Source organism: Alligator mississippiensis, chromosome 7 (assembly GCF_030867095.1).
Source record: "Alligator mississippiensis isolate rAllMis1 chromosome 7, rAllMis1, whole genome shotgun sequence".
Lineage (NCBI taxonomy): Eukaryota > Metazoa > Chordata > Crocodylia > Alligatoridae > Alligator > Alligator mississippiensis.
In genome coordinates this window covers 10,850,084-10,876,965 of record NC_081830.1, presented here as the reverse complement: position 1 = coordinate 10,876,965, position 26,882 = coordinate 10,850,084, and the positions used below count along the sequence as shown (strand labels likewise).

Sequence of the window (26,882 nt, the reverse complement as noted above, 5' to 3'; positions counted from 1 at the left end):
TCAGAAGGGACCTCAATAAATCGTCGAGTCTGAACCCCTGCCTTGGGCCTGGAAAGAGCGCTGGGGTCAGATGAGTGCTTGTCTAGTCTCTTAACGACCCCCAAGGTAGGGGAGAGCACCACCTCCCTTGGGAGCCCATTCCAGATTCTGGCAATCCGTACTGTAAAGAAGTTCTTCTTGATGTCCAACCTAAATCTGCGCTCTGTCAGTTTGTGGCTGTTGTTCCTGATTATTTCAAGGGGTGTCCTGGTAAACAGAGCATCTCCTATTTCTTGCTACCCCCCCCCCTGCTAATTACTTCATCACATTGATGACTCATGTTCATCTTGGGGTCAACTATGACTCCAAGAACCCCTTCTGCTGCTGAGAAGGTCCTCCCCTATCCTATAGGTATGTTGGTGATTCCTTCTCCCTAGATGCAGTACTTTGCATTTGTCTTTGTTGAACTGCATCCTATTCTTTTTGGCCCACTTTTCCAACCTGTCCAGGTCTGCCTGGATTTGATCCCTTCCCACTAGTGTGTTTATTTTACCCCCGTAATTTGGTGTCATCCATGAATTTGGACAGAGTGCTCTCCACACTCTCATCCAAGTAGCTGATGAAGACATTGAATATCACTGGTCCAAGGACTGAGCCTTGGGGGGACCCCACTGCCTACATCTTTCCAGGTCAATACTGACCCATCCACCACCACTCTCTGGGTGCGACCCCTTAGGCCAATTTGCCACCCACCTGACTGTAATCATCTATGTCGCAGCCACTTAGTTTGTTTATGAGAATAGGATGAGATGCCCTTAGGTGTTGTGCCAAAGCAACTCCCTTTGGTTTCATGGTGCGTGTGGTTTTGTTTGTTTTTTCTTGTTCCACTCCACTATCCTTTGTAAAGGAACAGGTTGATGGCGCCAAATTTGACTACACTGCTCAGTACCACCAGACACAGGACCTGGAGGGGAAAGGAATATGTGCCCGGGCACTCTATGACTACCAAGCTGGTATGATATATTTAGCATTTTTCTTCCCCTTCTGTAAAAGCATAGCCTTATGAGCGGTGCAGTGAAGAGCTATTGAAAGTTCTATCCTCCATGCAACCTCTATCCAAAAACCACTCACGCAGCTAAAAAAATAGCATTGAACCTGTCTCTTCTGCCTCTGCTCCTTCACATCTCTTGTTCCCATTTCCTACCACATGGCTCCCTTTTCCTTTTGGCTTTTAGCATATCAGGCCAAATCCTCATGTTGTCAATACCTTGAGGTGAAAAGTGTTACAAAAGCTGAGTCAGATGTATTGTGGTTCCCTTTGTCCTGAACATGTAGTTCTGCTCTGAAAAGTGGCTGTCTAGTATACATGCAGTGGCTACTGTAATGTAAGTGTTAACTAACAGGGAGTGGGAAGTCCCTGCTTTTATTCTTCCTAATCAGCTTGTGCTGACTGCACCTGATAATAGTGAAATGCTTGTGAAAGCTTTACTTGCAATACATGTGTTTTATTAGTGTAAACCTCAACACAAATTGAGTCCCACAGGGTTGGAGCAACCAGATCTAAGCTTTGAAAGCAGCCCAAAGTAATAGCCTGGATCAGGGAGCAGGCAAGTCTGTGGTTTGATAACTGATTCCAAAAAAAAAAAATCAGACCTCTTAGAGAACAGATTTATCTTCCTGGCCATTGTGGTAAATGGGGCACCCAACTGAGTGAGGGCAGCTGGAAGGGAGCTAAGGGGATTGGGAAGTAGAGGACTCTGAGGTGTGAGGTTACTGTGTTGTAGTGTTTGGTGTTGTGTTTTGTTTTTTAAACAAGTTATTTGAGGAATCAGCCATTTATTTTTATTTTTTGACTTTTCTCTGTTCTGTCCCACCGCAGCTGATGACACTGAGATCTCCTTCGACCCTGAGAACATCATCACCAACATTGAGATGATCGATGAAGGCTGGTGGCGTGGCTATGGTCCGGATGGCCACTTTGGCATGTTCCCTGCCAATTATGTGGAACTAATTGAATAAGTGGGTGGCTGGGGAGTGAGGATGGGAGCAGCCCCCCCCCCCCCTTTTTCCCCTTTAAAATGAACACATACATGGCTTGATCAGATCTGATTTGATTCTCCAATATTTCCATTGTGCAGCTTTCCTAAAGAAGTGCCATGGCCTGAGCTGATCACAGCTGCAGTAGCCACCCAGCACATCCTCTTCTCTACCCCCCCTTTCACTGTGCCTGGGCTGGTACTTCAATGTGAAAGTTTGAAACTGGTATTAGTAATTTGCAGAACACTTTACCTATTGTTATTTTGTGTTTTGAAAAATGCATCTTTTGGGGGAACAAGGGAGGGACAACAGCTTATGCCCAAGCATTCAGGGAACTGACTCTCCTCTTCTATCATTGCCTTCAGAGGGAAGGAGCCCCACTTCCAGATTCTTTTAGGAGTGCTAATTGGACAGGCTCTGACTTGACATTCCACTGGGAACAATGACAGAATCCTTCTTTGTCCCTACAGAGTTAATGCTGTGAAGATGAACACCCAAAAGCAGGGGAAATGCAGGAGTTTCTGTTCTAATGGATCACTTGCTCTGTCTTGCTATGTGAAGTGGATTTAAATTACATGCGTAAGCTGAGCGGAATAGCTACACAGGTGGCATGCAGTCAAGTCAAGATGGCTCACAGAACCCTGACTCTTGCATTTCCTGCTGCCTCGGTGGATTCATGTTTACAGGTGATTTCCCTTCTACTGTGAAAGAATTTGTGTGTTAATGTCTGCTATGAAGGAATGGAAAAGAGGAATCCTTGTAGCAGCCTAACATGGTGGAGGTGTGCAGGTACCTGCAGCTGTTCTGAGGGAAGTAGCTGGGGCAGTGTGTAACACTATACATGGAGCACCAGTTAGCTAGATATAGGATATAATATATAGGACCAATATACATGCTAGGAGAGACTTCCTTTAATCAATATATGTCCCTTACTGTGGACAAGCAACAGAGACGCCTCTTAATTTCCAGGCAGCCATCAAGCCTTAAGCGTTTGGGAGTTTGTTTGGTTTTTGTTTTTTCCTCCTTAAGGTAAAAAAAAAAAAAATTATTTCTCTTCTCCATTTTTAAGGCTGTTTTCTCCAACCCCAACAGCCCCCTGTTTGGGACAGGGAACCATTTCGGGAAATGTACTGTGTGAAGGAGAACTCTTGTGGGAAATGGAGCATGGCAGAACTGAAGGTTTCTCATTGAAACCCACCTTCCCCACAGCAATCAATACTGTTTTTTTTCCATCTTTTTTGTGTTCAATCTAGGCCCTTAGATTGCTTGGCCTTGTCTCCTTTTCCCTAAGTTTCCCTCATTGAGGCTGATTTCTAAGGTGGGGGAAGGGGTTGGAAAACCTGAAGATCATGGTTCGAAAGATGCTGGAGAGGAGTATTTCTCCCCAGGTCTGACAGGCCTGGATGCTGCCTCTCCTCACAGCTGCAGTAAGAATATCCCGTCTCCTATCCCCTCATGAGTCCAACCTCAGCTGCAGCCAGATGGGTTCAAAGACATTTTCTATGCCTTTCTAATCCTGTGGGCTCCAGAAGCCATTCATTGCATTCCTTCCTCTCTCCTTATTTCCCAGCCTTGACAGGCTTTGAGGACTTATTTGTGTGAGCTTCATCTTCCTTTCTGTACCATCTTCCCTTTCCCCTCGTGGGAGTGTTAACCGGAACAATAAAGGGCTTTTCCTGGGTGATGGCTGTGAGCATGACCCCCCTGGGCTTGTTCATTCCTAGAACTGATGATGGCCAGAGATTACCATGATTGCTGTTGCTAGCAATGAGATGAGCTTGAATTTTTGCTTTTCATGCCCTTGCAATGGAAAGCAGCTGCTCCATATTGCTAGACAGGAAAAGCTCCTGTGTTAGGACATACGCAATGCTGAGCTCCTGTGTCTGCCATGAAAGCATTTAAGCTGCTCTTCTTGGACATGGTGTCTCTAAGCCAGGTGTTCAGCCTATTGCCACTCCTGTCCTCCAGTGCCAAGATGGTTGTTATTAATGGTCACCCGCTTAGATTATCGGCTGCAGAGACCCCATTGTAAAACCAGAATGGAGTGCCAGCCTGGACCCATTTTAACATGCCTTTCATCCAGTGGTTCCATTTTTGTTAGTAAGAGTAGCTTTGAGGGTAGGTGTCCCTATTCTCTCCCACCCCTATCTTTCTCTGCTATGAGGACAGAAATAAAGAGTGGTTCAATTTCTTTGCACTGTCCTTATCTTCCTTGATTGGTTCTGTTTAGCTCATAGTCCAGCATTTCTTAATCTTAGTAAATGTAGGAAATTTGTTTGTATTCAGCCTCTACATTTGCCCCGAGTCTGTCAGTCTTGTTGTTTTTCACAACTTTATTTTTCTCCTATTTACAAAAAAAAAAAAAGCCTGATGGCAGCCTTTCAAACCAGCAAAAGGATGATGTGTTAAGTTTTGGCCTGGGGTATTGTCAATGTGAGCACATGTTAGAAGTACTCCTTTCTCTGATCTTAGTTCTGCTGTTGTTGTCCAAACATTAAGCAAACATATTTTCAGATTTCAAAGTGGAAAATGTCCCTTCAAACAATAGCTTCTAAGTGTTTTCAGCCCTGAACAAGACACAAAGATAAGTGCTTGCACACCATAGAAGACAGCTGCTACCAATGTGCCACAGCCAGGAAGAATAGACAGGGGTTTATATAATTAGCCTGGCAGCACACTTGGTATGTGTGGAAGAAATGAGTTTTGGAAGAATTTTGTGAGGTAGTGATGCGTAAAGGCCATGCCATTGACCAGAACAGCATGGAGAGAATGGAAGAAGGAAAGGGAGAAAAACAGTATCTCTGCCCCTTTGCATGTGGGGTATAAGAGAGGATCAGCATGTGTTGTGTGAAAGGAAATGGAGCAGTTGTGAAATTCATTCTGAGAGAGGTGACTCAGTTGGCGTTCCTCCACTTCTGTGCTTCTGTGGTTTGAATCAGTTGCAGCGAACATCACTTTTTGATCCAGGGGTATGTATGTGTACACGTGCTCCTAACGCTTGAAAAGGGCCTGGCTCCCAGTGCTGAAAACAAGTTTGCACCATAAACTGGTCGGCAGGAACCTGTTCAATGCTAAAAATCTTGAACCAGAAGGAGAAAGGCTGGGTGTTTGCAAGAGGCCGAATACCTCCCCTGACTGTGATGGAGAAAAGGTCTCTCATTAACAAGTCAGCCTGCTTTCAAAGAGAAGGGAGCACAGCAGTAATAAAATACATTTCTAAGCCATGGGGAAGCTATCGGGGCTGGATATAAATTAGTCGAGGAATGTGCAGCCCATTTGCTGTGGGAAGCTGGAGCAGCCAGTGAGGCCACTAGAAAAAGGGCTGTTCCACAGAGTTGGGAGGTGGGAAATTGAAAACACTTGTGCTGTGTGTGTTCACAAGCAGGCAGAAGCCAGCAACTAACTTTGTATTTTGCTGCCCCGAGGAGAAGGTGGCAAGGAGGAAGAGAGAGGTCCTAAAACTCCAAGGAGAGAAATGGTTAAGAGGAAGACTATCTGGGGACAGAGGAGTTGGTGGAGGAAGAAAAGGGAAGGCAGGTGTAGAAAGGAATGGGGAGGGATGGCTTGAAACTAATGCACAGCTATGTAAGCTAAGGTACCCAACTACTGCTGTGCTGCATAGTGTCACATCCCAGCCCAACATGATTTCCCCCTATAAGGAGGGTTGATCAGTCTGGCTACTCGGTGAGAGAAGGCACCCCTGGGCTACGGAGAGGGGTGTTAATGCACGTGTGGCTGAACTGCGCAGAGCTGTGCATGGGAAGCTGTGGCAGGTCAGCTTGCACCCCACCCTGTTCCTTAACTGGAGGGCCCCAGAACAGTAGGCATGGCAGAGCCAGGGAACAAGTCATCAGCTGGTCTCATCAAATCCTCTAGACTTCAGATGCAACCCCTCAGACTGGTGGGGGGAATTAGCCCTGTCCCTTTCCTGAGGAGACGACATGGGCAATCTTTTAGTTGTTCATTTCTCCTTGAGTCCACATGCAAGCTTAGCTGCTTTCCCTTGCTGTAGTGTTGTTTTGTTATTTCTCACCCTGGTATAGGCCCTGGCACTATCCTGTTTTCCTCCTTCCAGTCTGCGCTTCTACCCCTTCACCATGACTGGGTGCTTGGGATGGCTTTCCTGGTCCCCGAGGCATTTCTCCATTAGGGCTTAGCCCTACTCTGCCCTGGCCTCTCCCCACCCCTCCAGCAGCTCTCTGGGGAAGCCGGCAGCCTTTGGGCAGTGGCTCAAGCTGACTGTCCCTGAACCCTTCCACCAGTGCTGGATTTGGAAATGAGATCCAGGCAGTTTTGTGAGCTCGTGTGGAGGTGGCAGCATCTGGCGTGGGATCACATTAACCAGGTCAGGCAGACTCAAGGGGGCCAGACAGCCAGAGAGAGGGATGGATAATCGGATTTCAGGCTGGCCCACCGTTTAATTTCCTCCACCCTGTCCCGTCGCTCTCCGCCCTGGGGACCCTCTGCCATCAGCAGAGAGGCTGTTCAGTCTGATAGCAGTGCTGGGGCTCAGGAGCGGCTGGGCTGGGCTGAGCTGAATGTCTTTGCAGCCTTTCCTCGCACTATTTTATTCCAGGACTCTAGCCACAGCAAGAAGGTCCTGTTTCCTAGCCCAAAGACCCCTGCTTATCCGTAGCAGACACAGCACAGCTCTGAGAACTGTCCAGCTCTGTTCATGTTACAAGGGAAGTCAAAACAATGGGGTTACAGAGGCCTCTCGTGTGGGAACAGCTCAACCTGCCACTGGAGGGCTGCTCTGTCTTTCTCTCCATGCTCGACAAAGGGCATGGTGGGAGTTTAGGACCTGATTCAGAGAGGAGGCAAATTTTGTCTTTTCTCCGCAGGGCCTAATATGATCCCCAGCCCAGCCCTCATAGCCTCTACAAGGCTTGGCAGAGGCACAGAATCACCGTGAGGCAAATTTCATGTCTCTGTGCCCTCGCCTGTCATCCCCCTTCTGCCTTTGCTGTGCTGCAGGGCTGCACGGAGCTGGCAGGCTGCGCCCCCGTGGCAGGCCTCCCTAGCAAAGGGGACTCGTCCCCCATGGCCTCGCTGGCTCGAAGGTGCTGTGGCAGTGATGACTGAGACCCTCATCCTGCTGCATCCTCCATGCCCCCACGTAGGGTGCTTGTGAGGGGGGACCTTGTCTGTTGTATCTTTAGAGATGGCATGGCTTCCCTGCTCCCCATCAGTGAGGTCCCCCCCCAAAATGAACTTCCAGCAGAGGCTTCAAACCATGCCTGCTGTAGGCTGGCCAGTGCGCATGTGGCCGCAATCCTCTTAAAATGATGAAATGGCATAATCCGGCAGGGGCTCCCCCCACCTCCGCTACCCTCCAGTCAAACATCTGGAAGCTAATGGCAATCCCACAGCAAAGTGCAGGGTTGTTTCTGCTGGCTGGGAGGGAGGTGGCGTCCTCCCTCAGCCTGCCTGAGCCTGCAAGGGTGGGAGCTGAGGCCTGACACAGCCCATTGCAATTGATACCACTACAGTTCTGTGCACAACACCCAATCAGCTGGTTTTCGAGTGTGTTTTTCCCTCCTGTCCCAGAGCATTTTGTCTGGCAGCTCTGTCCCTGGGATCCGTGTCCTGCTGCAGCTGTGCTATCAGTCTCCCCAAAGCACCCACCACAGATTTCCAGCCCCAGATCTCCTGCCCTGGGATGACCCTGGGCTTTGGAGCCGCTTTAAGCAGAGGCGTGATTATTGTCTCTCTCCCTACGCAAACCCCCAGCTGGGAGATTTTGATCTGGCTTTCAGCATCCCAAACTGTCATAATGTCACCTAATGGAGATTACTGTTCAGCTCCCTGGCTGTGAGCACGCATGCCCACCTCCACCCTGCCTTCCCCACCCCCATCCTCATCATCTGCCCCCTTACCCCCTTCTCCTTCCTGCCCCCACTCCTGTTACCTCAGCTCCCACTTTCAGCTCACCGAGTGCCTCGAGCACTGCATCGTATCCCCTTCACCCCATCTCTGTGCCATCACATATCCCTTTGAATCCTTCTCTCTTCAGTGCCATCCCCACACAGTTGTCTCTCCATGGCTTCCCCCAGCCTCTTTCCTTTCCTTTCCTTTCCCACTATTTTTGCCATCTTTGCTTTCCCCTCCCCCCCCAGCCCACACATGTCACCTTCTCCCTCTCTAAGGGGAAGGCCTTTAAACCCAAGGCTGCTCTGCTTTAACCACAAGTGTGATCTTCTGTCCACCAAGTGATAAACCACCAGGGCTGCACATGACACTTATAAATCAATTTCAAACCAGCTTAGCTCTGTGGAGCTCATGTTCGTACAAGCCAACCTGTTAGCAGGCTTAAACCAGGAAGAGGCCCAGGTTTTAGCTACTATTTATGGTGGCAGTACCTGGCAAGGTTATTGTAACTTGGGGGGGGGTTAGAAGATGAGGGGCAATTGCAATGCAAGGCAGTACAGCTCCATGGGGGTGCCCTGGGGTGAGGAGGGCAGGAGAATGAGAAATACGGGGTGGGGAGAAAGGAGAAGCCAGCAAGGAAACGCCTGTGAGGGAGACGGCCCAGCAGCTGTTCTCTCCCATGGCCAGGCCCCCGCCTCCACAAAAATGACCCAAGCCCCTTTCTTTATTCCTGTCTGCCTGGAAACCCTGGCTCAGTGCTGGTGCCAGAAGCAGCTGGGGCCCTGACAGCCCAAAGCCAGGGCTGCTCTGCTGAGGTGTCTTTTTTGCGGGGGTGTGGAGGAGCTCTCAGGCCTGGCCAGATCTCCATGTATGCCCTGGACCCCCTAATCCAGCACTGCTCTGCCCCCAACCCCAAAGAGACCTATACGAGTTCCTGCCCTAGAGGGATAGCCCTGCTTATCCTCCCCGAGCCCCTGCACACTCCTTACTCTCCCATAGGCCTGCTCACTCGCTCCCCCAGGGTTTTCCTGCTTCCTTTGCCCCAGAAGGATGCCCTGTCCCAGAGTGGGCACAGGGTGGGAAGGAAGGGGTGTGGGGGCTTCCACTTCCCAGTTGCCATGACAGTCCTTTTAGGTTCCTATTTTTCATTTGTTTTTTATGGAAATCCCCAGCGGGAAACAAGGCGCCCATAGTCCATGTAACCACGGGAACGACCTCCGGCCCAGCCAGGCACAAGAAGCCTGGGAGCTGCTTAATGGCTGCATTGTTGGTCCCCTTTGTTCCCTCAAAGGAGCAGGACCCCTTTGCCCAATATAGCAGCCCTGAACCCTTGGCTTCCTGAGTCACGGACATCTTCAGTTAGCCTCTTGTAGGGTCCCAGACATTAACATTTCAGGAGCTGGGATGGGGTGTGCACCCACCCAGCAAGCAAGCAAGCAATAGGCCTCAAGGGTGGCAGTGACAGGGAAGCAGAGGAGGAGGGATCAGGAGCCAGCTGCCAGACAGGGTGCTGACAGCAGAGAGGGGGAATGGATGAGTCTTCTCCCAGGTGGGCTCCATTTCAATTAGTGTAAGTAGCCCAGGGTCGGCGCACTGCAGTTGTGCGCACTTCCAGCCCCACTCTCTGCAATTGAGAGGCAGGGCAGGTCCCCTGGGCGTAAGCAAGGATGCTGCACACAGCATGGCTAACACTAAGAGCAAACTGCATTTATGAAGATGCCCACAGGATTGGCCTAAAATTAATTTAGCGTGGGAGTTTAGAAGATTACTACTACTACTAGTACTACTAGTAATCCAGGGTCTTTCTGGATTTCAAGCTTGTCAGAATTGCCCCGTTACCCTGAAGTCCAAGCACCTATTTTATATGAAAAAGGAAGCCTGACATTCCCCTGCAATCACCAGACTTTGCGAGCTGGGGATTTAGGAGTACCGCCAGCTGTTGCAAGACTTGCAGCCACACCGTATCAGCCAGCACCACCATCTCAAAGAGAGTAAGCACATTTCTGTCTTGTCCTAGTCTGTTGCTGTCTCCTTCCAGGACACAAGATGCTACATTCCTCACCCTTGCCTCCTCACAAGAGTCAGCTCCTCCAGCCCCCGAGCCTTTCCAGGAAGATGACACATGATTTGCAACCCCCCCCCCCCGTGACATTTTCCCTATTGCATGGAGGAGATTGAGAAGCCAAGACCAGAAGAGCCAGTCTGAGCCCTCGCACTACGTGGTCCCCCAGCCCCGTGTGCATCCAGAGTGGGAGCGCTCCCTGCACGCTTTCAGCTAGCTCCTGCACCAGCTAAGGGCAGGCACTTTCCTAGCCTGGGCTGTGAATACCAGCAATTGCACCCTGCCACCTCCTGGAAGCCAGTCCAGCGCCCCTCCATCGCCCAGCAGGAGAACAAGGGGACAGGACGACCACCGAGAGCCCCTTGCACCTGTCCCTGCCGCTGTCTTTCCAGCCCTCCTGATTTCCCCGGTGGCTGACTGCCTGCCCCGGGGGAGGTGGGGGTCCACCAGGGCCAGCGATGGAGGAGCCGGGAGCTCAGCTTGTGCTGCTCCCGGCGCCTCCATCCCTGGAAGCCGGTGCGAGCGGGACACAGGCAGGGCTGACACCGCCCCGACCCCGAGCAGCCCGGCGATCCCCGCTGCGGGGAAGCCACGCCCCCAGCCCCGCCCTGCCCCGCCCCGCCCCTCCGCCCGGGGCTGCGTGTGCGTGCGGGGAGATCGCGGGGACAGCGGCTGGGATGTCTCCGACCCCGGGGAAGGGACCGGGCTGCAGCGAGGGGCTGGAGGGCAGCCGGCAGGTGAGCGGGACGGGACGGGACGGGACCGGGCGCGGGGCAGGACAGGACAGGGACCCCCTCTCCCGTGCCCACCCGTGACAAAACCCTGCCTTGTGCAAGGGACAGGACCCCCCCACACTCATGATCCCCTGCACCCACCCACAGCAGTGATAGGGACCCTCACGCCCCACTTGTGGCAGTGACCCCTTGCACACCCAAGCAGTGACAGCACAATCCCACCCGTGGCAGTGTCCCCCTCCTGCCACCCCTACGGCACTAATGGAGTGGCTGCCCTGTATCCTTTACTGCAGGCGCGTGCAGAGCTGGGGGCACTGCCAACAGCCCCTGCAGTTATCTTATTTGGGCTCCGTAGGCACTGCCACAATATCAATCAAGCCTCTAATGAGATGTAGCCGCCGCCGGTCAGTGGGATGAGGGGTACAGCGTGCTGGGCACTCGCTGGAAGCCCTTCGTAAGCCAGGACTCAGAACCACGGCACTGGCTAATTAAATCTGTGGGCATCTGTCACATGCAGCAATAAGAGGTGCAGGATTAGAGGGGGATCCCTTCTTTCCAGAGGTAAATGCAGCTGAGTCTGGGGTGGAGCAGTGCTGCTGTATTCATGGGCGACTGGTAGGGGGTACACGGGGGTGCACGTACCCCCCCCGATGGGGCTGGTGCCCCCCTAACAGGGCTGCCGCCACCAGAGGCTTCTGCGAGTGCCCCCCGCCCCAGATTCAGGAGGCACCAGTCACTCATGGCTGTATTATTATTAATGTCTGTTTCAGAGGCAGGCTCAGCACTCTCCAAACCCAGAGGACGAGTCCTGGTCTGGAAGGATGTACATCAGGGACCTTAGTGGGTGGGATGTCACGTATGGGGTGTTACCGGGGGGGTGCAGCCTGGGCTTGGTACAGCGCTGGCAGCTCTGCCCGCCTGCTCACTCCTAGTGCGGCTGCAGTGGGACCCTTGGCTATGCTACTACCAGGCTGCCTTGGATTGCTCTCACTTGGAGTTCAGAGTTTCCTGTCTCTGTGTTGGTGCAAGAAGTCACACCTGGTCGAGTCAGTGGCAGTCAGCCCAGCAGAGCCCAGCTGCTCATACTGGGCTGGCTCCACTCCCCACAGTTGTCTCTGGGGCTTGCTTGGGGCACACCTGGTCTGTGGAAGCTCCCCACTCTCTCTGCCCAGTGTCTCCTTTGCTGTCTCTGGCTACATGAGTCCCATGGGCTCTGCTTTGTCTACAACCTGTTGATGCCATTTCCTTCTCTCCTGCAGCAGGCAAGACCCAGTATCCCAGCCAAGGCACCAGGCACTAGAAAGCCCGGCCTCCCACCCCACGTCTGTGCTCTTGTGAGATAAGATTGCCAAAGAGGCCCCCTCCAGAGCTGGAGAGTCTGCATCCAGCTGAGGTTGCATGGAGAAGCACTCCATGGCGCAACAGCACCCTTTGGAGCTCAAGGGAGAGACAATGGTGCCTCCCCCCGTCTCAGCCCAGGTTATGGCTCTGCTGTTACTACCCTTGCTCCTGGCACTGCCCACCCGCGCCCGCCCTGTGCCCACCCCAGCAGATGAGAGCGGGGAGCTCGTGGTGAGTCTTGTGGCAAAGCCATGCTTGCATGGCTCGGAGGAGGGTGGGGGTTGGGGGTCTTCCTTTCCCAGGACTTCCAGTAACCCCTGTGCCTGGGGACAGTGCATACAGGGCTGTGGGTCCCTGATAGTGCTGTACCCCAGACCCTCCTGAGCTTTGACGGTGCCTCTCAATTTCAGTCTGCAGCCCTTGGCTTGCCATCCTGTCAGTGCACCTCTCCTCACCCATAGCCCCCCTTGCCCTGCTCTGGGCCGCCCTCCACCTTGCTGGTGCCCCTCAATCCCAGCCCACAGCCCTGTTCCCCTGCTGAAAAGCCTTCCCTTGCTCTGTGATACATGGACATATGGAGGCAAGGCTGAGACTCTTTAAACTCATATCACCAGTGCCCTGAGATGGGATTTGTATCTGGGGTGGGGCTGGCTTTGCCCTCCCCTGGCTGTCCAAGGAGCTGGGCACCGAAGGAGGCATTTTCCAAGTGAAGGGGCTGGTGTTCAATTCCCACCCATGCCCTCCACCCAGGATTGGCTGATGCAGTACGGCTATCTCCCGCCCACGGACCCTGTTACTGGCCAGCTCCAGACCTGGGAGGCCGTGACCAGCGCCATCCTCACAATGCAGCGGTTTGCTGGCATCGCCGAGACGGGGATCCCAGGTATGCTGGAGCCTGCCTGCCTCTCCGCACCCACCTCGGCCCCCGTACCAAGCTGCTTCAGAGCCAGGGTGGGAATGGCTCTGCTCTCACTGCAGTACTCCACGAGGAGCCGTTGTGCCATGGCTGTGTGAGGGAACCTGCCCTGGGCTCCAGGGCAGTGCCCAGTGCCTTTCTAGGGATACCAGGGCCTGTTTATTTCCCCTGGCACTGCTCCCTTGTGGGCTTGAGCTAAGAACTGGCAGCTCACTGCATGGGTGAACTGGAGACAATTTCCCAGCTGGCCTGGTGAGTGACCCACCTGTGCACTCCCTCTCCTGTGGTCCAGATGATGCCACACTAGCGCTGATCCAGATGCCTCGCTGCTCGTTGCCGGACATCCTCCCCAACCGCCCTGCCAAGCTGTCCGCAGGGCAACATGCGAAGAGGCAGCAGAGGAAGAGTCGAGGGAGGCGGAGCGCAGGCCTAGCCTGGACCAAAAGGAACATCTCCTGGAGGTGGGAATCAGGATCTCCCCTCCTGCCCTATCCAAACAAATTTCCCTTCACCAGCAGGGCTGAGCCCCGCAGGCAATTTTGGGGTGTAACTTGGGCCTGCTGACCCCAGCAACAGCTTTCCCTGCTGGATAAACCCAGCCAGCCCATCTGCCTGTGTGCCACCCCCCAATAACAAAGCAGCTAAGCTCCCCAAGAGACTGATTCACATGGAGCCTGGGGAAGGGGAGGAAGTGTGAATGGGGGCACCAAGGCAGAAGTGTAATATAGTTGTTTGACACAAGGGGGCACCAGGCTGCCAGGATGCTCACCTCTGCCCCCAGCCCCAGCTATGCAGTGAAGGTAAAACTCCAGGGCTGCAGTGGGTTGGGGCTGCCAGGGGAATGGGACTGGGGTCTCAGTGGAGTTGGGATGTAGGCTGAGGCCAGCAGCCACCAGAAAGCAGAGAAGGGTCCCATGCCCACAAGCTGTGTGAGTTTTGCTCAGTGGGGCTCCTCCCCACAGCTGCTCCCTTCTCTCTCCAGCTCTGGCCTCCCCACTGTTAGCCCCCCAGAAGAAAACAGAGTGGGACACAGGGGCTGCATTGCACTTGCATTTGTTGGAGGTACAAACAGCCAGGTCTTAAAGCAGCACTATCTTGCCCAGTGGGTGCAGTTCCAGACTGCCAGGGACAACCCCACAGGGGCTGTGCAGGCCCACAGGGCCCCTGTTTGGCTTGTGGCAGCTGGAAGTGGAGATCCCCCCTCCTCCTGTCCAACTCATCAGGCTGCTGCCCTGACCCAGCCCCTGTGTGTGACCACCTCTGCTGTCACCCCAGCTGTAGCCTTTGAGGCAGGGCACCCACCTGTCCCATTCCCCAGGGGGAAGGCTGCAGGGGAGTAGGAGAGGGGATCGTGTTGCTCCCCAGTGTCTGTTGGAGATGGAAGTAAAAGCCTCAGGGACAGTGTTACAGAGAGCCCTGGAAGTGAGAAGGGGAAAGAGGAGATGGGGGCCCTGGTAAAACTGAGGGTGTCCTAGGTAGGGGGTAAGGATTGAAAGACATCAGCAGAGATGACTGGTGGTGACCCAGAGCTGGGATATTGCAGAGCTGTGGTTTGGGAGTGAGGACCACTGGCTGAGCTGAGAAAGTAGGGGCTGTGGGTAGGAGTGAGGACCACTGGCTGAGCTGAGAAAGCAGGGGCTGTGGGTAGGAGTGAGGACCACTGGCTGAGCTGAGAAAGCAGGGGCTGTGGGTAGGAGTGAGGACCACTGGCTGAGCTGAGAAAGCAGGGGCTGTGGGTAGGAGTGAGGGGCACTGGCTGAGCTGGGCTGGAGGGGCTGTGGATAGGAGTAAGGGGGACTGGCTGAGCTGGGATAGCTCAGGTTGCTCCAAGCCAACCCTCATCTCCCACCAGGGTGAAGACATATCCGCGGGGGGCCCGCCTCAGCCGGGAGACCATGCGAGTGCTGATATACTACGCACTGCGAGTCTGGGGTGAGGCTGCCCCCCTCACCTTCCACGAGGTGGGAGGTCACAGCGCTGACATCTCAGTGGAGTTCCTGCAGCGGGAGCATGGGGATGGGTCCCCCTTTGATGGCCCGGGGGGCATGGTGGCACATGCCTTCTTCCCTGGCGACCCCCAGCGTGCTGGCAATGTCCACTTCGACAGCGAAGAGGACTGGACCTTCCGTGCCCCAGGTGAGCCCTGGGGGCATGGTGTGGAGGATGTTTCCTTCAGTCAGGAACTAGGAATCTCCCCAGCTGGAGCTCACCCACACCCCCTTCTTTCCCAGCAGATGACTATGGGATGGACCTCTTTGCTGTGGCAGTACACGAGTTTGGCCACAGCCTGGGCCTGACGCACTCCCCCTCCAAGCGCTCCATCATGCGTCCCTACTATCAGGGGCCCGTGGGTGACCCCCTGCAGTACCAGCTGCTGGCAGATGACCGGCTGGACATCCAGAGGCTCTATGGTATGGGGCAGGGGGCAGGGGCGAGGGCACCCTTGGCATGGCTCTAACAAATCTCTGGGAGCTTAGCCCAACAGACCTGAGGGCTCGCACCCCTGGCTGGTCTGTGGTGCACTGAGTTGGCATCCCTCAGTCAGACAAGCTGAGAGCCTCTCAAGTAGATGCACTCTGCTGTCTGCATCTCCTGGGCATGAGGAGGCACACTGGGGATAGCTGGGTGTAGGGCCTAGGACTGCTGCTTTCTGGAAGGTGGTGTTGCCTCAGGCTCTTTGTTCAAGGCCCAGGGCTAAGTCACTGAGTCAGGGGGCAGCAGCTCCTTGGGGAGGGGCTTGGGGCATTGCTGGGCCTGATGCCCCTGTGCCCGGTGCTGCCCACAGGAAGCCGAGCCCTGCACTCCACAGAGAGGCCTGAGGTGTCGTCCCTGCTCCCAGCCCTGTCTGCTCTGCCCCGCAACTTCCCTGCCTTGAGGTGAGCCAGGATGGTCCCTGCTCCTTCACACATTGGGTAGGAGACTCAACTGTGGCCTGGCCTTGCTCTGCACTAGGCTGTGATAAGATCAGGCCCCACCAGGCTCCATCAGGCCTGGGAGACCCAGGCAGTGGGACAGGATGGCAGCAATGGAGCTTATGTGTCTGGGCTAGTGGGGTGCAGGGCCCCATGTGTGCCCCAGTGCAGCCATGGGGAGAGCTCTGGCCTTTCTGCCAGGCTGGAAACAGAGATCTCTGCATCCAGGAGGAGCTTTCTACCCGGTTGGCCTCAGCCTGGCGGGGAGGGGGGCGGGGGCATGAGGGGAAACCCCTTCCCTCCTTGGTCAGCCAGTCACACACCACTGGCTTGCAGGTCGGGGGACCTCCCAGACCGCTGCTCTTCCAGCATCGATGCCGTCACGCAGATCCGTGGGGAAACCTTCTTCTTCAAAGGTCTGTTGTTGCATGTGGGGAGTGGCCTCTTCCCCTCCACAGCAGAGCAGCCTGGCTCCCCCTGCCCCAGTTGGGATATCTTGGGCTGGGGGCTCCCTTCCCTAGTGACCCACCACCTGTAGGACCTGCTGCATGCTCAGCCATGGCAGAGAGCAGCTCCCTGGGAGGAAGATGTGTGCTGAATATGGGGGTGTCTACTCAGGGATCAGGCTGTCCCCTCCCTTATGGGATGGTGGGTCTCTTTGCCTAGCCCTGGCTGAGACTCTGGTGTAATGGTTGAGCAAAAAAAGGCTGAACCTACAGTGCCTGTTCAAACCCTGCATCTCTAAGGGCTCTCCCAGCCCTGCACACCTGCAGTCCCCTTGGCTTGGGCCTTACAGCAACAACCACCACGTGAGCCAGTGCTAACATCTTGTCTCCCCTTGCGAGGCAGGTTCATACTTCTGGCGCCTGACCCAAGGCCAGCACCTCACCTCCCTGCGCCCTGCCCTGATCGCAGGCTTCTGGCGGGGCCTCCCTAGCCACCTGGACAAAGTGGATGCTGTGTACGAGAGGCCCACGGACTATCGCATCCTCTTCTTCAGTGGTGAGTACCAGGAGCGGACAGTGGGAGGCACTTGAGGGCTTAGTGCTTTGATATACCTGTGATATGACCGGGACCCATCCTGGGGAACTGGCTTCCACTCTTGCTGCCTAATCCTGAGGCTTCCCTGTGGCCAAGTGCTGTGAGACTTGGAGGGCAGCCTGCCCACTCTTACCCCTTTCCCTCCCACTTCTCTCGGCCAGGACCCTTGTACTGGGTGTTCAAGGACAATAGTGTGGAAGAGGGGTACCCACGCCCTGTCACAGACTTTGGGCTGCCCAGGACAGGAGTGGATGGTGCCTTCTCTTGGTCTCACGACCAGAAAACCTACTTCTTCAAGGACGGGCTGCACTGGCGCTATGACGAGGCTGCTGGCCACATGGACAAGGGCTTCCCCACCCAGGACACTCCCTGGGGGCCCATGCCCAGCCCTGTGGATGACGTGCTGAGTGGGAACAACGGTGAGTCCCCCCAGCCCCTGCTTCTCACTCCATCACCTCCCCTGGTGTGTGAAGGGTGGGCCTTCCCTTCTCAATCTCCCTCAACCACCCTTGAGCTGTGTACAGAGCCCTGATGTGCTCATAACCCCCATCTTCCTGCAGGAGAGGTGTATGCCTTCAAGGGCCGGCAGTACTGGAAGTTTGACCAGCGCAGCCTCAAGCCAGAGGGGAGTTACCCTCGCTCCATAGCCAAGGACTGGCTGGACTGCGCGGAGGAGCCATACCCGCCTCTGAGTGCCCCTACCAGCCCTATGACAGGAGCCGGATCCCGGCCAGATGTGCAGGCCCCTCTGCCAGAGGCAGAGCACTGTGTGTGTTACAGCACATCCATTTGTGCCGGGCCTGGCTGGACCCTTATCATCCTTCTGTTGCTCCAGGGACTTGTCTAGGCTGGAGCTGCTCCCACTCTCTCTGTGCAGCCACTACTCTGTACATCTGAATTATGCCCAGCTAGGATGTTGATGAGGGGATCCCTTGGGAGGGCATCATACCCCCTGGAGCCAGGCCTGCATGGCTTTGCTTGCAGGGTACATGGGCCCCAGGGCAGGCAGGGCCCTGCATGTCAGGGACTGTTGCTTCAAGTGAGACAATGCCTGGGGCCAGCGGGAAGGGAAGTGTCAGCAGGAGCTGCCCAGTCATGCTCAGCCTCTGTGCAGAGGGTTGACTCAGCGGGGAGCTAGTCCACCCTGTCCTGGTAGCATGGCCCTGCAGAGACCCAGGAGAGCAGGACAAGTGTGGGAAGGTCTCTCAGGACCCCTCAGGCAGGCCCTAGCTTCCTGTTCCCCAGGCCTCATCCTCCCGCAACTCCCTGTCACACCACCTTCCTCCTCTCTGTCCTCTCCTAGTCCCAGGGTTGAGGGCAAGTTGCCTTCTTAGCTGCCATTTCTGCTTGGTGCTGGGGAGCTGGCACCCTTCCCTTCCTGCCCTTCCCTTTGCCAGAGCCAGAGCAAGCTCTGGGGTATCCCCTCTCCTGGGTCTGTAAAGCAGCAAAGGCAGGCAGACAGGTGCCAAAGCTGTTCCTTTAATGAGAAGTCCAGTGGGTACAGAGCAAGGGCCCAGACCAGGGGTGAAGCAGAAGTTTTGAGCCCAGCATGGGACCTGGGCATCACTTCCAGCTGGTGAAGAACTGCTTGAAGAGGGGGCTCTCACGGCCCTGGGGCAGGATCTCCACCTGGAGGCAGAGAGGTGGGTGAAGTTGGGGCCAAGATGGGGGCTGCCCTTGTGCATTTTAGGGCCCATCTGCATTGCCTGTGGGCATGCAGGAGGAAGAGGCCTGCAGAGAGCTTGGCTGTAGGCTCGGCCCCATTTGAGGGAGGGCAGAGCCAGTCTGGTGCTGGGCAACAAGCCGAGGATGTCCTCCCTGCTCCAGGATCCTGTTGAGACGGCCTCATTTGAGGCAGTCTTCACCTTCAATCCTCACCTCCAGACTTCCCCTGTCTGCCCTGGAGAGACCCCCTCAGCCTGCCCACTCATTCACTCACCTGGGTCTTGGGGGAATACTTCATACGGGAGATGAAGTCCTCGGCCACTTTCATGGCTGCCTGTCGCTCCTGCTCATTGGCCTTGCGACCTGGGAGTAGGATGGAGGAAGTGTCAGAGGGATCAAGCAGCTGTCCCCCTACAGGGGTAGCTTCCCACCCCAGAGGAGAGGCCAGGGTGCCTGGCTGTGTGCCTGTGGCCCCAGCATCAGGCCCCTTTCACTACAGCTCTGGGCAGGGGCTTTGGAAATGGCTGGGCCAAGGGTCCCAGAGGGAGAGGGTGCCAGGAAGGGTGGGAGTGCCAGGGGCTTTGAGGCTAGATCCTGGAGAGCTCAGGCTGGGCTCATGAGCAAAGAGAGGTGTAGGGTTGTGCACCTGCCAGCTTGCCAGGAAATTGCTGCTCCTTCCTTAAACCATGCGATGCTGACTCATGTCATGAGGGGGCCCCACTCCCCAGTGCCCTGAGTGCCAAAGTAGGTGGCTGCAGCAGAGGTCACCTGGCACCAATCTTGGTGCTGCATTACAGTAAAGGCCAGTGTGTCAGAACCACATTGCTATCTCCAGGCTCACTGCTGTCATGGGGATGCTGTGTGGGGGACCATGCCCCCTCAGGGTCTGCTGTATCTGGGCCCCAACGGCAGTCTCCCCCAGGGTTGGAGTGCCACCTTCACCAGTGTGGCAGGGGGGAAGAGGGTAGGGGGGAAGAGGGTCGGGGGGAAAGTTCCTCCGGTCAGGGTGGGTTGAGACCATCACCTTTCCAGACATAGATCTTGCCACATTGGCCATTATCTAGGATGAAGCAGTCATCAGTACACAGCAGGTCCTGGCTGAAGGGGCTGCTCTCGGACATCTTCGTCAGGTTCATCCGCCCCGTGGCATCCGAGACCTGTGGGGCACAGGGAGGGAGAGGCAGACACCTTCACAGCATGGTCTTTACTGCACCCCAGCCCTGGTGCCAGTGTACTCAGCATGGAGCCCACCCCAGCCCCAGCTCCACCCAAAGTGGGTCCTTGCCTTATAGAGGACAGCTGCACCCGCATTTGTCTGGTCTGCCATGACATCCTCCTCTGGACTGCCCTCTCGCAGGGTGGGCTTGGAACCCAGCACCTGGGGGAGGAGACCACATCAGTCAGAGCCAGCCCTCACCACCACCCCCCAAGCCCCTGATACCTAACCCAACACCCTCATGCCCCCCACATAGCATTATCCTACGTATTGTTCACCCAGGACTGCTCAGTAGCTCCCTCCACCCCCAGCCACAGGCAACTGGTAGAGGGGTCGTGGGGGGGGCACATGCGCCCCCTGAGATTGGCCCCTGCCTCGGCACCACTTAGGATGGGGCAGTTTTTTTGCCACATAGGCCAGCGGTGTGTTACTGGGGGCAGGGCACTAAGCCACGGTACAAAAGTATAGGAGCGGATATGGGGCTTTTGCCCTGCCCCTGGGCCCACTCACAAATTGTGCCGTTCCTCCCCCCAACTCAGGAGGCACCAGTCACCCTGCCCCCAGCCAACCTGGATCATCTCTGCTGGCTCCTCGCCATCAGCCACAATCTCCACCCTGGCCCGGCCACGCCGCTCGCTGTCCCAGATAGCCATGGCTAAATCCTGGGCCTTGTTGCGCTCCAGCACATTGGATTTCTTGCCGCACCAAGTGAAGATGGTCTGTGACGAATGGGACAGGGGAACAGAGGCTGAAGGGGGTCACCCCACTACCTGCCCAGTGCCTGACATATGTTCATCCCACTCCCATGCACCTCTGCCTGGGGTGCCTATGACCCCTGCACTGGTCAAATGTCCTATTCCAGTCCTAATGCCTCCCCCACCCACACTGATGAGTGCGCCCACCCCCATGTGCTCCAGGGTTCCCCACTGTGCCCCTCCCCAAGCCAAAGCATGGGCTGGCCCCGCCCACCACCTCTCACCTCCCCAAGGTCCAGGATGAAGCAGTCACCAGTGTTGAAGCTGGCCCAGCTCAGATCCTGCTCGATGGCCCGGATGTTCTTCTTACCCTTCACTTGGTAGAGTTTACGGGTGGGGATGGGGCCAACGCGCGCACTAGGCTGGGTTTTGTGGAAGGCCGACTCCACACCGCCTTCCTGCGGAGTAGAGAGGAGCAGGGGAAGATGAGGCTGGGCAAGGAGGGCAAGCAGGGCAAGGGCAGGTGCAAAGGAGAGGGGTGAGGTCTGGACATGCAGGAGTGGGAGGCAGGGGATGGGCCTGGGCAGTGCGGGTACCTGGTACTTGATTCCACGGGGGAAGTACTCCATGAAGACGTCAGATTCGTTGCCCTGCACTTCACGGTACTGGATGGGCCGCTCACCAAGCAGACTGTTGAGGTGGGTGGAGAGCACGGCGCAGGCCCCCTGCTCATCCCTCGTTGAGCTCTGGCCTGGACACAGTAGGAACAGGACAAGGAGGAAGAGGTGAGCCACTGCCCTGGCAGGCAGGCATAGGGCATCCTGGAGGACCTTCCCCAAGGTACAAAGCACCTCACCTCCTGTCTCAGCCAGAACACCCCTCCTTGCCCCAAGAAGTTTTGGAGGGCATTGGGCTGACAGCTCTGGAAGGGGGCACCTTCACAGCTGTGCTAGCTCTGGAAAGGGGTACCACCCCCTTGCCAGGTGCCCCTTAGTATCTGGAGCATGGGGTAATGATAGCGCCAGGCCAGTGAGGCTGGTTCCCTGATGCCCTCAAGAAGCTCCAGTTGCAGCCCAGGGAGTTGGCAAAGACCCATCCCTGGAAGGAGGTGATGGGGGCACTGTAGGCCCTGCAGCTTCAGCCACAGCCCCTCCATGCAGAACCACACAACCCTGCTGCTGTGTATGGGAGGGTGAGGGTGCCTTGGCAGTAGCAAGACTGGGGCACGTGCTCCCCTGCAGCAGGGCAGGAGAGTGCATGGGGATACTGCCAGTGGCAACTCACCGATCCAGAGGTGCAGGTGGGACTGCTCATCCTCCCCATTGTGCAGGACCAGGTAGGAGTCTCCTGAGTAGAAGACACCTTGCATCTCCTTGGGGACAGGCACTGGCTTCATCTTCTCTACCCGCCATATATGCAATCCTGGCTGCGTCGCGGAGGCATCGAAGGGGGAGCCACTGCCAGAGACAGAGGGGCTACATTGAAACTGGTGGAGGAGAGGTGTGTGGGGAAGAGCAGGAGTCGCGGGCGTATGGGCAACTCCAGAACGAGTGGCTCTTGGGGCTTGGAGCCTAGAGATAAATCCAGGAACCCAGGCCTTATGAGGGGTGAGGGGGAGGGACGTTAGCACCCACGGGGGCATCTCCATACCTTTTGGGGATGGCAGTATACATGGTGCCCAAGACCTGAAGAGAAAAGGGAGGTAGTTAGAGCAGGCACTGCTGCCCCATGGAGAAGCATCCTGCATGTGGGACAGGGTGGTGAAACAGCAGCCGCCAGCTCCACACTGCTGAATCATCCACAGGAAAGGGCCAGGGAGGCACAGCCGGAGGAGGCTGGCATGTGGCACAGAGGGCCCTGCACTGTGGGGAGGGGCAGAGAAAGCAGCTGTGACCCCTTCAGACTTGGGGGTTCTGGCACCCTGATATGCCCACATGCCTGGGTCCTCAGAGCCGAGCTTGTGAACCCACCCAGGCAGCCTCCCCTCCTCTCTCCTGCCTGCCTAAGGCCTCCAGGGACCTTGTTAATCTCTGAGACTCGTTTCCTTCCCAACAAACCCACAAATCAGAGGTGCCCGACCTCCAGGACCGTTTGGGCAATGCTGCTCTCCCTGCCCCCACTGCCGACTGCCCACGCTCAGCTGCACAGGATGCCAGTTGTGGGCACAAGCCTGATCTTCCACCGGGCTTGGGCTGGGCACGACTGCCTCACCCCACATAGCCCGAGCAGCTGTGGGCACTGGAGAGCCCGGGTCTGTAGCCGCACCCATGCCCTCCTACAGACAGCTATCAGCCCTGATGTCCCCTAGGAGCCAGTGGGTCCCTGCAGCTCCGTGCTGCTTGCCACAGCACCCACCCTCACCAGCAGAGATGCTGGCATTAGACAAAGCACCCTTAACCCATTGGCGAGCCAGAAGCGAGACAGAGCACCCAGGGAGCCATGCTTGATTCTGATGAGCCACCCTACAGCCAGGTGGGCACCACTCTGAACCCAGCCCCATGCTCCGAAAGCAACAGGCGTCTCCCCAGTACAGACAGGGATCAGCATCCCACCCCATCTGCCCAAGGCCTCAGGCTGTGCCCCTCCAGCCCCAGCCCTCGAGCATCCATCCATGGGCTTTTAGCAGCAGGCATGCAACCCCAGCACTTGCACTGCTCCTGAGGAGGGGTAGAATTCGGGTGCCTGGCACTCTGCTCCTGTTACAGCAAGAGGCAGCTCAGGTATTGTACGGGGGCAGGGGCTGAGGGGGCATCGCTCCAGTCAGAAGCAAAAGCCCCCAGGAGCCCGCCACTGGAGCCTCCCCACTGGATCAAGGTGTGGTACCCACCACACTGGCGTGGGCAAAGAATTGTCTGGGCACCCGCCTCCTGGCTCAGCCTTTAACCAGGGGCCCTCCAGTCTGCGGGGGACATTGGCAAGAGGCTTCCTGGCCCCCAGGGGATGGGATTTAGGCGCCGGCACTGAGCTTTCCAGAAAAGGCTGAATGCACAGCATGCCGGACACTCAGGGATGCACAGGACCCTGAAGCTGCCAGGAAATGCCTTGCCCCTCCACCCAGCTCCCCCCACCCCAACCAACCGTGCAGCCAGTGACAGCTAGAGGGCTTTCCTGGGTAGAAGGGGTCCCAGCCAGACAGTAGGAAACTGCAAAGCTGCTTGCTCAGGAAGTTGTCTATCAGTCGGGGTTGCAGCAAAACTTTTAGCCAGAGGTTTCCTGGGAGGGGCCAGCCCCAGCCCACACCCTGTTCCTTTCAGATGGCTGGGCTAAGCCTTTGCGTGTCTCCAGGCATCGAAGCGGCAGTGACTCACTTTGTTCCTGGCATGAAGCTGGCTGGCTGGGATGGGTCTGAGCACCATGTATTGTGTGTTGTGTCCCCCCACCTTGCAGCCCCCTGCCAGCCCAGCTCTGGGCTTCCCCCTCCCCCACTAATGCCCCTCACTCCCTGCCAGCCCAGCCAGTGCCTTTCACATCTGCCCAGCAGCACCCCCTTGCTGTTGTAGTCCTGTGTTCACACACACACACACACACACACTGCTGTGCTCAGCATAGCACTGCATACCAGGCCTGAAAATGCAGTTGTAGCCACCAAGGACTAAAGCACATTTGTGTGCACAAACGTGAGAGACTAAGCAGCAAGAAGGAGGCTTACTCAGTGCTAGAGACTCTGCCTGAGCCCATCTTCTTAGTTAGATTATCAACAGAGATAGGTAGGGCTGATGGGGAGAGGAGGAAGGAGCTGGGCCTGTGTCTATGTAGGTCTCTGCTTGCAATGGGTGGGTGCAGGCTCCCCAGATAAGCTATCTGCTCACACATCACTGCTGCTGCACACCAGGAATGAACAAGCTCTCTGGTGCTTGTGGCTTCTGAGTAGCCTCGTGACCCTGGAGGTAAAGACAGTGCAGAACAGTAGCCAGCGGAAGAGCTGACTCAGCTGTCACTGTCTCTGCAGGGAAGGAGAATTTGTTCTGGGGAGCTGGGTGACTCCAGGAGAAACCCCATGGGAGTCTATCCAAGCTGGCATGAGTCTCCCCAGCATCCCCACTGACCTCTGGCAATGATTTTCAGAACATAAATAAAGATATTGAACAGCCCCAGACTAAGACCAGATCCACAAGGCCCTGCTGCAAACACAGCCCAGCCTCAAGAATGAGACCATGATGAGATCTATCAGTTAGCCAGTTTATTATACGCCCCCAGAAGTAAGAGGCTTAAACTGCACCATGAGAGACCTAGTGTGGATAGGAGGATGAATTTTCTAACCCTGAGCATGGGGACAGCTGACAGGGAGAGGCTGTGACATCTCTGTCCATAGAGGCTTTTAAAAGCAGCTTGAACAAACAGTTGACTTATTGAGTCTGGGATGACACTCCCTGTGATCTCCTGAGAGCCCTGCCAGCTGGGCTTCCCTGTGAACCTATCACCGTGTCAGCCAGGAGTTGATTTTTTAATGGGAACCTAGTGCAAGGCTAAGCCACAGCCCTTCCAGAAAACCAAGCCTTGTATTATTAAACCCTAGTCCCTGGAAACTCCAGTCACAGACCAGGATCTCATACACACAGGTCAGTCCCTGCCTCCCAAAAGAACAGTCTAAGTAATCACTTGAACACAGTACGGGTGTCTTTTTCAATTCACTTGGTGCCCTCATCAAAGGACCACCACATGGTTATTTGAAAATACAGCTCTTCTAGATACAAACTCTAGTTGACATTTGCTAGGTGAGCAACAGGGCTGCAGGAGAAAGACAAACAGGAGAGAGCAATTAGTCCTCAACAAGCAATTCTGGACTGGTGATCTGGGAGGCACCTAGCCAGCTGGACTCTGATTACAGGTAGTAGGCAGGGTAGATTTGCACCTTATAGGCTAACTAAATCAGAGGAGTACAGTATAGCACAATCTTTGACAAGCAGAGGGTTTCCCTCAGTTGCTGTGAATGGACAAATCTTTCAGCACCCTAACCCTAACTTTAACCCTCAGTCCTGGGGGGGCTTCCACACCTGACAGTGGGTCTGTCCCTAGCTGCCCTTAGGAGTGACTACCAGCTTATCTCATGTCCCTGTCCTCCCCCGTCCCCATCCCCCCTCCCCAACTTATCCAACTGGGCATTAGTGGTGACCCTGGGCTCATTGGATGGACAGTGAAGGCTGGAGAAGCCATTCATTGTGTTTTCCATAGAGCAGGCACAAGACACACTCAACCCCCTGTGTTACCTGGCCAGCCCTCTGGGTAGGAATACAAGCACTGTGCCGGCTCTGACCATACATATAACTAATGTATAGTTTTATGAGCTATATAGCCACAGTCTGTTTTCCCCATCTGATGTTCCTGAATACACAGTGTTGGCTACAAATGTCCAACTTGGGATCCTTAAAATTCTGGTTTATTAGGCGGATTGAAACACTGTAATGAAGTTAAATCATAAACCTTGGGGCTGGTCCCCACACACACACACACACACACACACACACACACACACTCACACACACACAGTAGCGAGCTACAAGAGTCAGGTATACCTATCCCACAGGCACTGGAGTCTGCTGTTGAGGCTTCTTCCAGCGTGGTATCTTCCAGAAGGGGGTCGCCAGCTGGTCCTTCTGGCTGGACAGGTCGGGTGCTGGTCAAGTTGGAGATCAAGAGGGCACCACTGAGGGTCACTTTTCACTGCTTTTTATCTGTCCTTGGCAGACTTTGGTGACTCCCCAGTTTTCAGGTTTGCCCAATCCAGGGGTCATTGACCCTCGTGGGACTTCCCTCCCCTCGGTGGCTACTGGATGGCATCTGTCAGCCCCAGGGGTCGTCCGCATGTGCGTGCAGGTTTGGGAGTCCGTTGATGAATTTTGAATAGGGCTCTGGGAGCGGTCGATTTGGAGATATTCAGCCCAAAAGTTGGTCCCCGGCGTTAATTAACTTAGGCCAGGGCTTCTAGCCCTTGATCAGTGACATTTAGAGATGTCCCGGTTGCTACATTGTCTTCTATTGAGTTCTTCAGTTCACAGATTCATAGATGCTAGGGTCAGAAGGGACCTCAATAGATCATCGAGTCTGACCCCCTGCATAGGCAGGAAAGAGTGCTGGGTTCAGATGACCCCAGCTAGATGCCCATCTAACCTCCTCTTGAAGACCCCCAGGGTAGGGGAGAGCACCACCTCCCTTGGGAGCCCATTCCAGACCTTGGCCACTCTAACTGTGAAGAAGTTCTTCCTAATGTCCAATCTAAATCTGCTCTCTGCTAGCTTGTGGCCATTATTTCTTATAACCCCTGGGGACGCCTTGGTGAATAAAACCTCACCAATTCCCTTCTGTGCCCCCGTGATGAACTTATAGGCAGCCACAAGGTCACCTCTCAAACTTCTCTTGCGGAGGCTGAAGAGGTCCAGGTGCCCCAGTCTCTCCTCGTAGGGCTTGGTCTGCAA

General features: G+C 55.5%; 3 protein-coding genes across 7 annotated transcripts in view; 2 read left to right on the top strand and 1 right to left on the bottom strand.

The window, feature by feature from the left end:
• The window catches only part of DBNL (drebrin like), a 28,114-nt gene extending 23,907 nt beyond the window's left edge, over window positions 1-4,207 (top strand). For 3 of the 4 annotated variants that reach the window (XM_059730550.1, XM_019481160.2, XM_059730551.1), the window contains 2 exons: window positions 887-992; window positions 1,859-4,207. In XM_059730550.1, the coding sequence (XP_059586533.1) occupies window positions 887-992; window positions 1,859-1,998 (246 nt within the window). In that variant the 3' untranslated portion in view covers window positions 1,999-4,207. The remainder of the gene's footprint in view (window positions 1-886; window positions 993-1,858) is intronic. The other variant, XM_059730548.1, reaches the window with a different exon arrangement.
• A 6,217-nt stretch (window positions 4,208-10,424) lies between these two features.
• LOC102559436 (matrix metalloproteinase-17) lies at window positions 10,425-18,330 on the top strand. Of its 2 annotated transcripts, none has more exons than XM_014611534.3 (11): window positions 10,425-10,686; window positions 11,943-12,255; window positions 12,775-12,907; window positions 13,233-13,401; window positions 14,793-15,076; window positions 15,172-15,351; window positions 15,726-15,816; window positions 16,189-16,268; window positions 16,702-16,854; window positions 17,055-17,312; window positions 17,454-18,330. In XM_014611534.3, exons 2-11 carry the CDS (start codon window positions 12,082-12,084, stop codon window positions 17,738-17,740), a joined length of 1,809 nt encoding a protein of 602 aa, XP_014467020.1. In that variant the 5' UTR covers window positions 10,425-10,686; window positions 11,943-12,081; the 3' UTR covers window positions 17,741-18,330. The 2 variants fall into 2 exon arrangements, with proteins under 2 accessions (XP_014467020.1, XP_006275082.1); XM_006275020.4 differs by having other exon boundaries at window positions 10,426-10,686; window positions 15,175-15,351.
• A 26-nt stretch (window positions 18,331-18,356) lies between these two features.
• Window positions 18,357-23,660, bottom strand: CAPG (capping actin protein, gelsolin like). Its single transcript, XM_014611535.3, has 10 exons — window positions 23,548-23,660; window positions 22,120-22,154; window positions 21,754-21,926; window positions 21,066-21,220; window positions 20,754-20,927; window positions 20,344-20,493; window positions 19,844-19,936; window positions 19,583-19,715; window positions 18,833-18,921; window positions 18,357-18,522 (listed from the first exon to the last, which is right to left on the bottom strand). Exons 2-10 carry the CDS (start codon window positions 22,140-22,142, stop codon window positions 18,457-18,459), a joined length of 1,056 nt encoding a protein of 351 aa, XP_014467021.1. The 5' UTR covers window positions 22,143-22,154; window positions 23,548-23,660; the 3' UTR covers window positions 18,357-18,456.
• Window positions 23,661-26,882: the final 3,222 nt, after the last annotated feature.

What these genes read in the sequence shown, in the direction of transcription:
- LOC102559436 (XM_014611534.3), top strand. Translation starts at nt 12,082, where the DNA reads ATGGAGAAGCACTCCATGGCGCAACAGCACCCTTTGGAGCTCAAGGGA. An exon ending in CTGGACCTTCCGTGCCCCAG is followed by an intron (nt 15,077 to 15,171) that starts GTGAGCCCTGGG and finishes CTTCTTTCCCAG; the next exon opens with CAGATGACTATGGGATGGAC. An exon ending in TCGCATCCTCTTCTTCAGTG is followed by an intron (nt 16,855 to 17,054) that starts GTGAGTACCAGG and finishes TCTCTCGGCCAG; the next exon opens with GACCCTTGTACTGGGTGTTC.
- CAPG (XM_014611535.3), bottom strand. Translation starts at nt 22,142, where the DNA reads ATGTATACTGCCATCCCCAAAAG. An exon ending in AGCCAGCAGAGATGATCCAG is followed by an intron (nt 19,937 to 20,343) that starts GTTGGCTGGGGG and finishes CTCCTCCCCCAG; the next exon opens with GTGCTGGGTTCCAAGCCCAC. An exon ending in AGTATTCCCCCAAGACCCAG is followed by an intron (nt 18,523 to 18,832) that starts GTGAGTGAATGA and finishes CTCTGCCTCCAG; the next exon opens with GTGGAGATCCTGCCCCAGGG.